The following is a 12,212-nucleotide window of genomic DNA, read 5'->3' on the forward strand; positions in this document are numbered from 1 at the left end:
ACGCGGTCGAAACGTTGTGAAACAAACTGTAAATACCTAGCTATTATAATTTTTTTTTTATCTTTAGATAAGTCTTGGTTTCTTGTTTTGGTTTCTTGTTTTGCAAAATCTACAGCTTTGCTACTTAACCCTTGAATTGAATGTGGCTTTCAGTCATACTACATTTAGTACTGATCTACCTCTACTGATGTATTAATTTTTAGGTTGAGCAAGATGAGAGAGCTAAAGTGAGAAATGCCCTGGCTGACGCTTATTTGAGATGTTTACCAAGAGTACAACGCAAACTTATCTTTGGACCTGAAAAGACATTGTCTCAACAACATGTGACCTTGACTGAAAGTACGCACAGTATACAGTATACATTTTGTCAAACGTTATGGAAAATTTTAATTTATTTCTCCTTATGACTTGCGCCGACTTATGACTTAATTGGATTGATAAGTTGCTAGATCCGTGTGGCCACTTGTGTTGTAGATTGCAACATTTAGACTGCATGCTGCCAGTTTTAATTTGGAGTGAGGTTGACTTGGTCACCTGTATTTGATAATCGCTTGGATTTTGGTGACATGGTCAGTTGTTTTTTGTTGTCAGTCACCTCCATTTCGGCAATTGGTTTCCTTGGCTGTCTGCCGTGAGAGACAACCTTCTCTTTACTGTATTTAGTGATTGTGGTCATCCATGCTTATAAAATTTACATTCAGTAATTCCATCATCAAGTTGATGATGTTATTTGAGTCGCATCTATGACAGTACGTGCTCAACAGTAAATTACAGAGGGGCTGGCAGTATGCAGTTGAAAAATTGTGAGTGACACCACATCATTACACAAATCATCGTACTTTATTTTTGTTCTTCACTGAAACGGCATAGTGCAATCTTTCCGATTGATTAGTTTGTTTTCCTCGGCGGATTCATTGAATAGGGAGAGTCTTGTTAAAGGTTCGAGAAATAACTCAGATATGAGTGTGTCCTAGCTTGTGGATCGAAATAGGCAGGGCTATTACTGCAAAGAAACTAAACTTGTATAAAGTATTTTAAGGTATTTTAAGTTCATATTATCATTTTGTCAATGGTTAAAGAAAGAAGTTCACAAATGCAGCTCGTTTATTGCGATTGAAATGCGGTTTGTGTGGGTTTTGCATGGGCCTTATTATTACTCTTTCTCAAAATGGACGCACCTGTGATACATGAGCCCATGAGCAAGGTTGTAATATGGCTTAAAAGTTATCTGCTCAAAATTACTCAGGCCAAAAAAAATTTTACGAAGAAGTCACATGCCTACACTGTAAGCAACAGTCACTTACAGGTGCTCATTCTACCGTAATTGTTTGGCCATTTGCAGTTCCACGACCCAAACCTCTGTCGACTGTTGTACACAAAGTAGACAAAGGCAATCCGATCTCTCGTGCTGTAATTTTGAGCTCAGCTATGAACAAACTGCAGGAATTAAGGTAACACTGATATTTATCATGTATGACGTTGAGCTAATATTTTTATGTTTTTTGACAATATTTTAGTCTATTTTACACATGGAAGATAACATCAGAAAGAGTTTCAATAGCCTTACACTCACACAGGAAACTTCAATTTTTGTGATTTGTGACACGGTTTTACCCAAAGCGAATGACATCAGCCACATTGTTCTGTCATAGCAATGGTTAATCTAACTCTTTGCAGATCAGCAGAACAGCTTGCATCCCAGAAAGAAGCAGAACCTTTCATCTGTACTTCAGTGACTCCAAGAACAAAAAGCAGCTTCAGGTAACACCCAGATCGTGGTATATTAGACAATACCCTGTCGGCTGTTTAGAAAAGCACTGAACAAGACTGAGCTTTACGTTTACCAGGACAATAAAATAAGCAAGGGTCTTAAGTCTAGTCTATCCAATAGGAGGGTGCTAAAATTATGTCAGAGAGAACTTCTGAATAATGATGGAACTACTTCATAGTGTTCAAAACTAAAAATTTAATTTTTGTGTCTAAAAAGTATGTAGGTATACAGGTTTGAATAAACGTGTCCATCTTTAGGATGTTTGCTTTGTTGTTCTGTTGTCTTAAAATGCTGATTTTCTCGATATTATAGCGTCCAAAACAAAGTCTGTTGCTCACAGGTGTAAATCTCAAAAACTAGCATTATAACGTTATGTTTCTTTCAGTGTTGAAGCATCATGAGGGATGGGGACTTCTTAGTAGTTATTCATAATTGAATTTCACTTTCTCTTTGTAAAAGGTTGTTAAGAATAAGCATGTCTTTTCCTAGTGATTCAAATAAGGTGGGGGTTCTTTACGCGTCAGAAAATAAACAACCTATGGAGGATACATTGGCAAGTAACAAGGTAATTCCCAAACTTAAATGTATGGGCAAACTAGCTGGACTGAAGCATTTTTTGAAGGAGTAACTACAATACAAAATTCAAATTCATCGCTGTGGTGTCTAACAGACCAATAGAGGATTCAATATTTTTCATGTCTTATTGAACATGATTGATCTTGCGATATGCAGCAAAGTAACGGTTCTTTAGGCTCATAGTAGCTCAAATACATTTGTTCAGGGACATTAAAGAATTACCAAAATTTGACCCTCTCTGAAACCTGAAGAAGAGAGTTCCAAAACAATGTGTTCAGTCATCAAAACAGATCTCTTGAACAAAATGTCGACTGTTCAATAATTGCATCAGTAGCATAAATTCATTCTTTGAGGTTGAAATTACCTCACTATTTCAGGTGGACTACCATGTACTTTCAATGAGAGATAACCCATACCTTTCTCGATTACTCTTCTTCATCTTTGTTGCAGTTGTAATGGTTGGTAATAATAAGTGAGAGGGGCTCTCGGGGTTTACCTTCAGCAACTCTCTTATTTGGTAATTTTTAATGCTGTTCACGCCTTACAAATAATGGATTTTCCTTGACTGACTTGTCAACAATTTCTCTCAAGTAGCCATCACCATAACTTAATCATCTTTAATTCCATCTATCTACTTGTTTCTTAGTCTGAGAATGGAAACTATTTAAAACAAGTATCCTCACCAACATTTCTGGATAAGAGAAGGTATGATATATACTCCTTTACCGAGGAATTTAGCTTTTCTGTTAGTTTGTTGGTTTCATTGGTTTTTGTTTTTTCTACTTTGTTTTGTTTGCTTCTCTGGTTTGTCCTGTTTCTAAAGGACTAAATAAGTCGAATCAGGGAATTAGTTCCAACTGCGTTGGGAACATGATGACAATTCATGTTATAAACTTCTAAAATAGTTAGTCTTCTCTCTTTTTGAATGATAACATTTCATTTATCTAGATCTTTCACCAGATTCGAAAATAAGAAAGAAAAGTATTAATATAAATTACCCCAACTACTAGAAAAGATTATGCGAAAGAACATAAAAAGGACAGGTGTGGTGTAGAGTGTAGGTGCTAAATTTCTTTAGCTTTGAACTGGTATTGGCCTATGGACGAGAGGCTAGAGGAATTTCTCTCTCTCAAAGAAAATGAGACCATATCTGAAAGAACGCTGGCAAATCCTGAATGCAAGTTTTTTGAAACCTAATCATTCCGGCCATCCCAATTGTAAACTAATTTCAGTACAATTTTTGTTTCCCCTAGTATTGTTCTCAAGACGTTTGTTTTGTTTAATTTCTTTTTTAAGTCGGCGGCAGTTTTTCTCTGGTGCTGAAGCTCTTTCGTTGTTGGCCACTCCTCCAGTCGTGAAATTAAACCCGGTGAGATATATATTTTTTTAATGAATTTGAATTTAGCATGTTCACTTAATGTATTTCTCGTTTGAATTTTTAAACATGTTCTGCTATACTCTGAGTAATTTTGTGAAATGAGTTAATGCACGTGTAAGCTCTTGTCTCACTTTTTGCCAGACGTCTGCAAGATCATCTTTGGGAAAACCGGAAGGAGTTAGTATTGCTACCCCACAGTCTATTTTAAAGGTAATAACTGCGGTTAGAGAACGTTAGTAAAGTAACAGAATCAAATATTGTTTTGCAAAGCTGGCACTGTTTTCTCCCGTTACTTGTAAGCTTCTAAAGTAACTTTCTTCTGAAAACTATTTTTTGTTCATGTAGATAACAAGAGTATTGCGTCGCCCCTCCCCTCAACCCTCCCCTACATCCTCTCCTCCAACAACCAGGCGTGGCTCCTCTGATCCACTGCTATCAAAGTCTGTCGAAACTCAAGGTTGGTCCCATTTTGTACCATTTACTGGTCTGTTTATATGCACTTCCAGGGATCTGCTTATCTATGTATTCTCGGCTAGTCACTTCTTAAAGCAGTTATTAATATATATTCTAGCAAACTTGTTATATTCGCTTCAGCTGTTATAGATATAAATGTTTAAATGTGGTCCGATAGTCCGGATAAGAGTAGTTCTGGAAAAGATTGTTGTCGGTGACAGACCGATTTTGCGACAACCTCACTGGGAGTTTTCAGTAGAGTCAAGGGGGGTCTTTTCAGTCGATTGTTTAACCTGGTTTAAGGAAACTGGTCGGTCAGTTTTGCTATGATGGTCTTAGATGTCTGAAGGATAAACCAAAAGTAACCTTAAGAAGCAGCGTAGAGTGCATTTCTCACAAGTTATGCGAATACATGTCATGCAAGTTTCGAATTACACTCGCACAACTCCCGTAACAAGTGCGCCATGATCCGTCCGGGAACAACATGAATAACGGCTTATTCGGAGTGATGTCTCCCTGTTTTATTTGTTATCTAAATTTTACTTGTACTTCTGAAAAGCGTACTTACTTTCACATGAAACCAACGGTATAAGTGACCAAACAAATTAAGTATTGTATCCCACCTACCATCTTGATCCTTAGGTGGCTATCAAAAGGGTGCATGGTGTTCAGTGCAATTATTCGGTTCGCTTGTCTTCAATCGCAATCATTGAATACAACTACCAAGAAAAACGATGGACTGGTAGACAGTTCAAAACATACAAATTTATCCTTCACTAGTTTGTATTGAAATGCATGAAGTTGTAATGAAACGGCTTTCTAAGTGTATCAAGTTGGCTTTGTTAATGTATCAAATCAATTTCAGTTTGTATCTTTTCCACTTGTATCAAAACAAAGTGTTATTGAAACAACCGCAGTCTGATCTAAATATGTCGTTGCCAGTAGTTGTATACATCTTATGACAGAAGGTTCCATTCAGAGTTAGTAAACTAGTTGTTCAAAGTCAGTTAGCGAAAAGGATTGGGCTGGAGGTTGAACATTGAGCAAATTACTAAGTTAATCGATAGATGTGATCCGTTTGTCTGATGACGTTCACCATTTCCTCATTGGACAATCGCCGTAGATGTTTAATAAATACATGACACAATCCACATTAGTTCAGATTATCCGTTTGTTACTGAAGTGATGCCTGTGCATGTGGTGTTATGGTAGACAGGGTATACTGCACCGCTTTTCTTCACTTTGGTCCAATATTTAGTGTGTTTTTTTCCTTAGTGTAAGTTGTATGTCGCCAAAAATAAATAGATAGAAGAAAAAACGGTAAAGGAGCCGAAATGGAATGAAAATAATTAAGTAATTCTTTATTCTAGCTATTGACGGTGTCATTCAGAATGACGATTTAACAACTCCAAACAGACGTATAAGGTTGGTAAAATACTGATTCAATAATTTTGTGTTGGCGGTCTTACCCAGAGGCCGTTATTATTAAGATTAACAGCTTGGGATAATAAGTAGTCAAAACCTTTACCTCTTATCTTTTCTTTAGTCATCAGCTGTAGCTACTCTTTGATTTTAGAAACATGTTTACCCGGAAACCGTGCAAAAAGTCTTTTATTTCCTCTGTTCAGTGAGTTACATAAGATAATCGTAGTCTTTGGCCAATAATCTCCGCTGTTTTCCTCAGATTTGCCAGTGAAAATGCTTCATCTCCTTCCATAAGGTACAAACATGCACGTGTATTTGAACATAAATGTAATGATAAACAGGTTTTTATCTACCAAACGATAGTCTCAATAATACGGGCTTATGTAAAATGATTTGCATAGACGCATGATAACAGAACTGTTATTGTTAACAATTTACACATGATATAAACTAATAGGATTATGCTTAGTTTGCAAGATGTTTTTGTTATGCTTAGTATGCAAGAAAGAGACTCCTCATCTTGCTATTTTCTATAGAAATCATGAATTTAGATCATTTCATTAATTCATTCATCCTAGCTGAACTAAGCTATGGTAAACAGGTGCATTACGCATCTCCGCTGGACTGTTTTCATTGATTACAGGATGTCGTCAAAGGAGCGGAATAACGTGATGAGTAACAAACCTACCAATCTGGACCAGCAATTTTAGCGGTGTTGTCCTATAGGGGAGGGGGGGGGGGTAAACCAGAAGATATTTTAGGTTCTCTTTTTTTCATCATATCAAATTATTTTTTCTTGTCTGAAGTGCCCAAGTGCCCATTATCTTTTGAGAAAATATCACATTCTAATGTAAACAACATTTGAAGTCAGCTGCCATTGTAAAATAATGTTGATAGTTAACTACCTCCCTCTTTTGTTTTTTCAGTCCTGTGAAGCATGTTTCAACATCTTTTCCTTCAAACAAAGAAACCGTAGACTCGTCTCAAAGTAATGTCATTGGCATGACACATGATGAGGATATTGCTGTGGATGATTTGTCCCAGAACTTTACACCACTCCAGCCATCTGATTCACAGTCAAAAACACAAGGTATCGCCAACATGAAGGTCAACCTGTTCTTATAATTAATGTCACACTATCAAATACTAAGTCGCAGACACTTAGGACGGTCCTTGCCGTTTAGCCTCTTTTAACTTCCAAAATCGTTCAAGTACATCATGCATCATACATCACACACCATATGCTGCTTAAGTTCTTAAATACAAGTAACATAGTAAGATGTAATATGTTTTTCCTTAGCTTGACATTCTTGCCCTTATGTGTCAAGTTGGTATCAAATTCATGTCACACTGAATTAAATGTAATTTTTCTCGGTTGGGTTCTTCAAGTCAGTCACCTGATGCCTATTGGACGAATTTGCACCATTTGAAGCATTTATGCTATCAGATTCCGCTTTAAATCCAATCTGCGCTTGGCGTTGCCATGATGCAGGCAATTTATTATATTAATTAGAGCTGTTTACCTTACCTCAGTATCTCAATTAAATCCGTAGATGAAGTAGAAATAGAAATTGAGGGAAACGAAGCACAAGGAGAAGCTGAGCTTCAGATAACTGCGGCTGTAATGGAATTCACTGGAGACAGTGACACTGAGGAAACAGAAACTCATGACGAGGACTATAGCAGTTACGAGCTGGATGACAGTGATGCAGTACTTGGTAAACAAACTTTGTTATAAAGTTGGGAAGAGAGAATTACAGCTCTTTCCCCTAGACAATAACCGACACTACGTTTCACTTAGTTTACCACACTCATATTTCGGCCCTTTTCTTTTTTACTTACTTTCGTCTTTTTCATAAATTGCCCAGCAAAGAGCAGCTTAAGTTTCATTTTATTCTACCAAACTCTTCATGTGAAGTATTAAGCAAATATTGAAGGAGAGAGGTTACTTTGTAAGTTCTAATCGAAGATTAACCTCTGAACAATTTAACGACGTCAAATCATTTTCTATTACATGAGTTACTGCGGTTGATGCTAACTTCTGACCTTGTTATTGACTCAGGCATATTGGCATTGCACCTCATCTTCAGGGTTTGCTCAGATCCTGTGTCAAATTTAAAATCCTTATTAGCGTACTCCAAATGAGGGGCAACACCTCCCTATACTTTTGCCTCCTCCCAGCCCATGATAAATCGAACATTGAATTCTTCTTTAACATGCAGAGAGTGAAAGTGGAAGTGCAGAGCGTGGTTCTTCTGCAGTCCACTATGCGAAAGTAACATCTGTTACGGTGAAGGAAACAGCAGATTCTCCTCCCCTGTAAGTTAAGATTTATAAAGATTTTTTTGTCAGTATTTATCAAAATTTTACGCATTGTATTTTTGTTATATAATAATAATATAATAATAATAATAAAGACTTTATTTTACGAGGGTAACACATAATAGCGTAGCTAATAAACTTGTGGCCCTCAAAGTTACAAACCCACCCAACCCAACCCAGGGGAGGACATCCATCACACAGTAATCTCGTGCGTGGGAAATTAACGTCTCCTACCCCAAACCCTGCAGGAGACGGGACCTCCGGCTTAACGTCTTATCCGAGAAGACGAAGCAAGGTGAGTGAAGCGACTTGCTTAAGGCCACAACGTAGTGCCCCATCCAGGACTCGAACCCGGGCCGTCCGACCCAGAGTCCAGTGCTCTGACCACTGGGCCACCCACGCCTCACATATATTTGTAGGTTAAGTTTCTATTTTAATTATAATGGACTATTTTCACCGCCAATAACTGACACAATAAGGTGATGTTTCCCGTAGACTTTTGTAGGATTTTGTGTTAGGAGAAAGTATATTCTTAATGATAAGCATGCGACTGCCTTTTTGCTTGGCCGTGATTGCTGTTTTTATAGTTTGCATGATTGCGAAACTTTTTCACGAGACTTAACTTGGATGCTTTTGTGTTGGCTAATTTCAAGAAGTGCAGCTGACGTGTTTTCTTCTTCATACCTGTTAAGACAGTTAACACTTAAATTAAATATTTTCCTAAACCTCAAGTTTGCTAAATGTCAAAGTCAACACACTCAGTCTATCAAACACTTGGATAAATAGAGAATAATACATGGGTGCACGTAGATATGGGATTTTCTCTTCGAGTGTTCAACTTGATAGCTCACGAGTGAGATGTCAAGTTGAACACGAGATGAATAATTTCGTATATAAATTTTGTTTATCATATAAACACAATAGCCTCTTAGTGACAAGAAAAGCCGAGTTCATTAATAAATAAAAATAAATTGCAGAATCGTCAATCGAACATTCCGTTGGCGCTAAGGCTCGTGATGGAAAAATGCTTTGAAACACGATAACAAAAACAACAATATGCGGGTTACGGGTTTTCTCAGGGCTGGAAATCCTTGTATAACACCGTAGTTTATATAATAAATAGTATTATATGACCTATGTGGCCAAGCTTGCGTTGGAAAACTGGCATCACTTTTTACTTATGAACATTGGGCAATATTCTCTTAAGCAATTAGTTTGTTTTTATATTTATTTCAAGTGGGCTGACATAGGATTTGATTGGGTCAATCGGTCACATAGCACCAGAATGTTTTGTTTTCATGTTTTTTTTCGCATTGATCGCATACACAATCTTTATTTGTTTGAGGCGTTCATTTGCTCATTTAATTCTAGGGTCAGCAGCTGATAGTCCTAATTTCTCTAGATTCCGGTGGAAATTCCAAAGATTCTAGAATCTTTGTCCAAAAATCTATCCAAAACTTAGCAAAGCGCCTCCTTTGAAGGTGTTATTTCCTTTACCAGATAGCCTTGGCTCCGCTAAAATGTTGTGACTGTTCAGCTCTTTTAAAAAGGCTGCTCGAGCAGTCTTGATCTTAGTTCAGTTTGTTTGTAGTTATAGCTTACTTAAACGATATAATCTAGGGATATCTATTAATCAGGTCGTTCATATTCCTGATGCAGTAAATTTAGCGTTAAGGAAAGAAACATTTATGCTATATGCTTTTGTCGCACAAAAGAACTACCCTTGAGCAAGATATTGAAACGAGTATCTTATCTGTTTTTTTGTTTTGTTTCCATATCGTTAGACTTGGTTCTGACAATGACCGGCACTCTCCTCCAAAAAAATGGTAAGTTTCAGATTTCAAGATACTTACAGTCTGAAACACTTCCTTACTTTGTTGATATAGTAGACATGCGTCATGTGTTGTTTTATGTGTCGCATTACTTGAGTCACAATAGTCACAAACAATCACAAACTCAAACACTATTTTTCTGCATGTGGCTTTGTGGTGTTCCTTCTCTCAATCAGATCAATTACTTTTTTGGCCTTAATAAGAGCAATTAGGAGTTATGTATGAAGTTATGTTTCTGTGTAGAGGTTTTGAATAAACTTCATCAAACTAATTAACTTTTAAACATGGCGCAACTTAGTGAATGCGTGACAAGTGAAAGATGGTACTGAAGTTGTAAAGTTACTGAAGTTCGCACCAAAACACAAAGCTGTGGTTGGACAATCAGGCCAAGAACAACACTAGCAGAAAAATACATCCGCTGCGGCTCTTCAAGAAGGGAAGAGTTTAACTAAAAAGTTTAAAGAAATATTCACCCAACCTCACTGAGCACAATTTATGTGGATATTGCCTTATCTTATCCAGCGCTTTCCGTCAAGGATAATAGCTCAAAATCAAAATTCCATTTGAGTCGGCTTTTCACGACCTCTTAGAGATGTTATTGTCACATGTCCTGCGTGTCACTGATTTATGCACACCGTACTTTGGTGCCAATTCTAGTCTCTACGAAAACAGACCAATGATTTCAAGGAATTTTTTTAAAGGTTGTCACTCTATTTTTGTATCATTGCAGACACTAACTCCTCCAGAGACCCATGTAGTACCCGTGAGTCCCATACAAGAAATACAGGGCAACCGTACAGTGCCCCCCACCAGTTCCAACTCATCACCACAGCCACCTGAAGCCCTAGAGGAACAGTTACTTTTTACTTCGCACCAAGAAGAAACAGCAATGTATCAAACACCAGTGGAAGCTAGTGAATTATCATACACTTTTTCTCCTCCTGCTCTTATTCAAACATTGGGAACACAAGGAGAATCAGATGCCACGTTAGCTCAGACACCTGCAAAACCCTCACTGGAGTACATATTTTCACCACCACTGACACGCTCTATGGCGAAACGCAGGTCTTTTGGAATGAACCCGTCAGACTTATCTGACTTATCTGGAGGGTGAGTTTTATCGTGCTGTTTTGTTGTCTTTGAAAAATTTGTTCGTGCTTATTAACACCAAATTGCACTCGAAATCATGTTGTTACCAATACAACACGTACTGCTAATTTTATCATTGGAGTTTTTTCTTCAATATTACCTGTTATGCACCCTGTCTGAAAAATTAATAGTTAATATATAGAGGTGAAGATGATGAAACAGTGATATAGTTTCCTTGAACAAATTGGCAATCGAAAACCTTTCAATACCTTGTCAGAGAGGGGTCCAGCTCTGTTTAGTTGGTCTGACTATTTGTAGGCTAATTGCGGGTGGTAGTGATGAACAATTGAAGCCAAATTTTAGGAACAAAGTTCAAAAACATACAAGCGCTTATGTGTAGTTGCTTCTCAGTCGCTGAACGTACTCCGCTTCGTAAAAAGTTAGATCTTGATGTACTCATTGTCGTTTAAGACATGGTGGTCACTAAACTAGCTGATAAGATACAGGTACATAAAGCTAAAGTTAAGGTTGTGTTAAGGACACCACATCGATGTTATGTTTTTGGCATGGGGGGAATGGAACATACCATCATCGAGAAACAAAATAGAAAGTTATATTAACAATAATTCATTGAGCAGTGGCTTGTTTTAAGCTTCCCTAACAGTTTTCTCTATTTGCAGAAGAGAAGTGTCTGGACAATATACACCTTACCAGTCTCCATCCAACAGTCCGATCTCTTTTGTCTCACCCGTAACCCAGCCAAGTTCTTTGCCACGCAGCTCTCGCAAAAAAATTGTACGTTTGCCAATGCATTCCATGACTCTGCGATCAAGAAAGTGTCCCGGAAGACCAACACGAGCTGCAAAACTACCTCACACTAATTTGTAATTGGCTCATGCAGTGCTGATGATAGAAAGTACATTTTAGGAGACACTTTTCGTGTTCCAGCTCCCATTTGCAAGTCAATACTGTAGAGTGCATTAACTAACCTACCCCGTTATGACTTTGTTGAGAGTTTTTGTTTGTCAATGCAAAGATGTGTTTGACGTTTTAGTAGGGTAATATGATATTTTGCAATAAATATACCGTATTTGAAAATAATTAGCGTTAGTTTTTGAATAATGATAATAAAAATATTAATTTATTAAATAGAGAAGCCTTGACTATGCTCTGCTCTGTTCTGTTGTAACGCACGAAGGAAGCGGCCGGAGCACGAAAGAAGTGTAGGGAGGAACACGAGACGTAGTCGGGTGTTTTTCCCCACCTCTTCAGGGCTTCTTGCGTGCTTTACAACAGAACAGAGCTTCTCTATTTGTTTATAATGAAGCATCCATTAAATTCCCCACCTATCACTTTCAATTTTCCA

At 37.5% G+C, this 12,212-nt stretch overlaps 2 protein-coding genes across 2 annotated transcripts in view; both read left to right on the forward strand.

Moving 5' to 3' along the window:
• Positions 1-9,755, forward strand: part of LOC131773922 (protein ELYS) — a 47,373-nt gene extending 37,618 nt beyond the window's left edge. The window contains exons 31-44 of the mRNA XM_059089892.2: positions 204-339; positions 1,343-1,451; positions 1,678-1,761; positions 2,261-2,336; positions 2,994-3,052; positions 3,644-3,716; positions 3,867-3,935; positions 4,071-4,182; positions 5,549-5,603; positions 5,863-5,898; positions 6,530-6,693; positions 7,157-7,321; positions 7,826-7,922; positions 9,710-9,755. Coding sequence (XP_058945875.2) covers positions 204-339; positions 1,343-1,451; positions 1,678-1,761; positions 2,261-2,336; positions 2,994-3,052; positions 3,644-3,716; positions 3,867-3,935; positions 4,071-4,182; positions 5,549-5,603; positions 5,863-5,898; positions 6,530-6,693; positions 7,157-7,321; positions 7,826-7,922; positions 9,710-9,755 — 1,281 coding nt within the window. The remainder of the gene's footprint in view (positions 1-203; positions 340-1,342; positions 1,452-1,677; positions 1,762-2,260; positions 2,337-2,993; positions 3,053-3,643; positions 3,717-3,866; positions 3,936-4,070; positions 4,183-5,548; positions 5,604-5,862; positions 5,899-6,529; positions 6,694-7,156; positions 7,322-7,825; positions 7,923-9,709) is intronic.
• A 286-nt stretch (positions 9,756-10,041) lies between these two features.
• Positions 10,042-11,978, forward strand: LOC136283468 (uncharacterized). Its single transcript, XM_066172425.1, has 3 exons — positions 10,042-10,062; positions 10,488-10,867; positions 11,527-11,978. The coding sequence occupies exons 1-3, from the start codon at positions 10,042-10,044 to the stop codon at positions 11,732-11,734; spliced, it is 609 nt and encodes a 202-aa protein (XP_066028522.1). The 3' UTR covers positions 11,735-11,978.
• The last annotated feature ends 234 nt before the right edge of the window (positions 11,979-12,212 follow it).

Source organism: Pocillopora verrucosa, chromosome 9 (assembly GCF_036669915.1).
Source record: "Pocillopora verrucosa isolate sample1 chromosome 9, ASM3666991v2, whole genome shotgun sequence".
NCBI classification, from domain to species: Eukaryota; Metazoa; Cnidaria; class Anthozoa; order Scleractinia; family Pocilloporidae; genus Pocillopora; species Pocillopora verrucosa.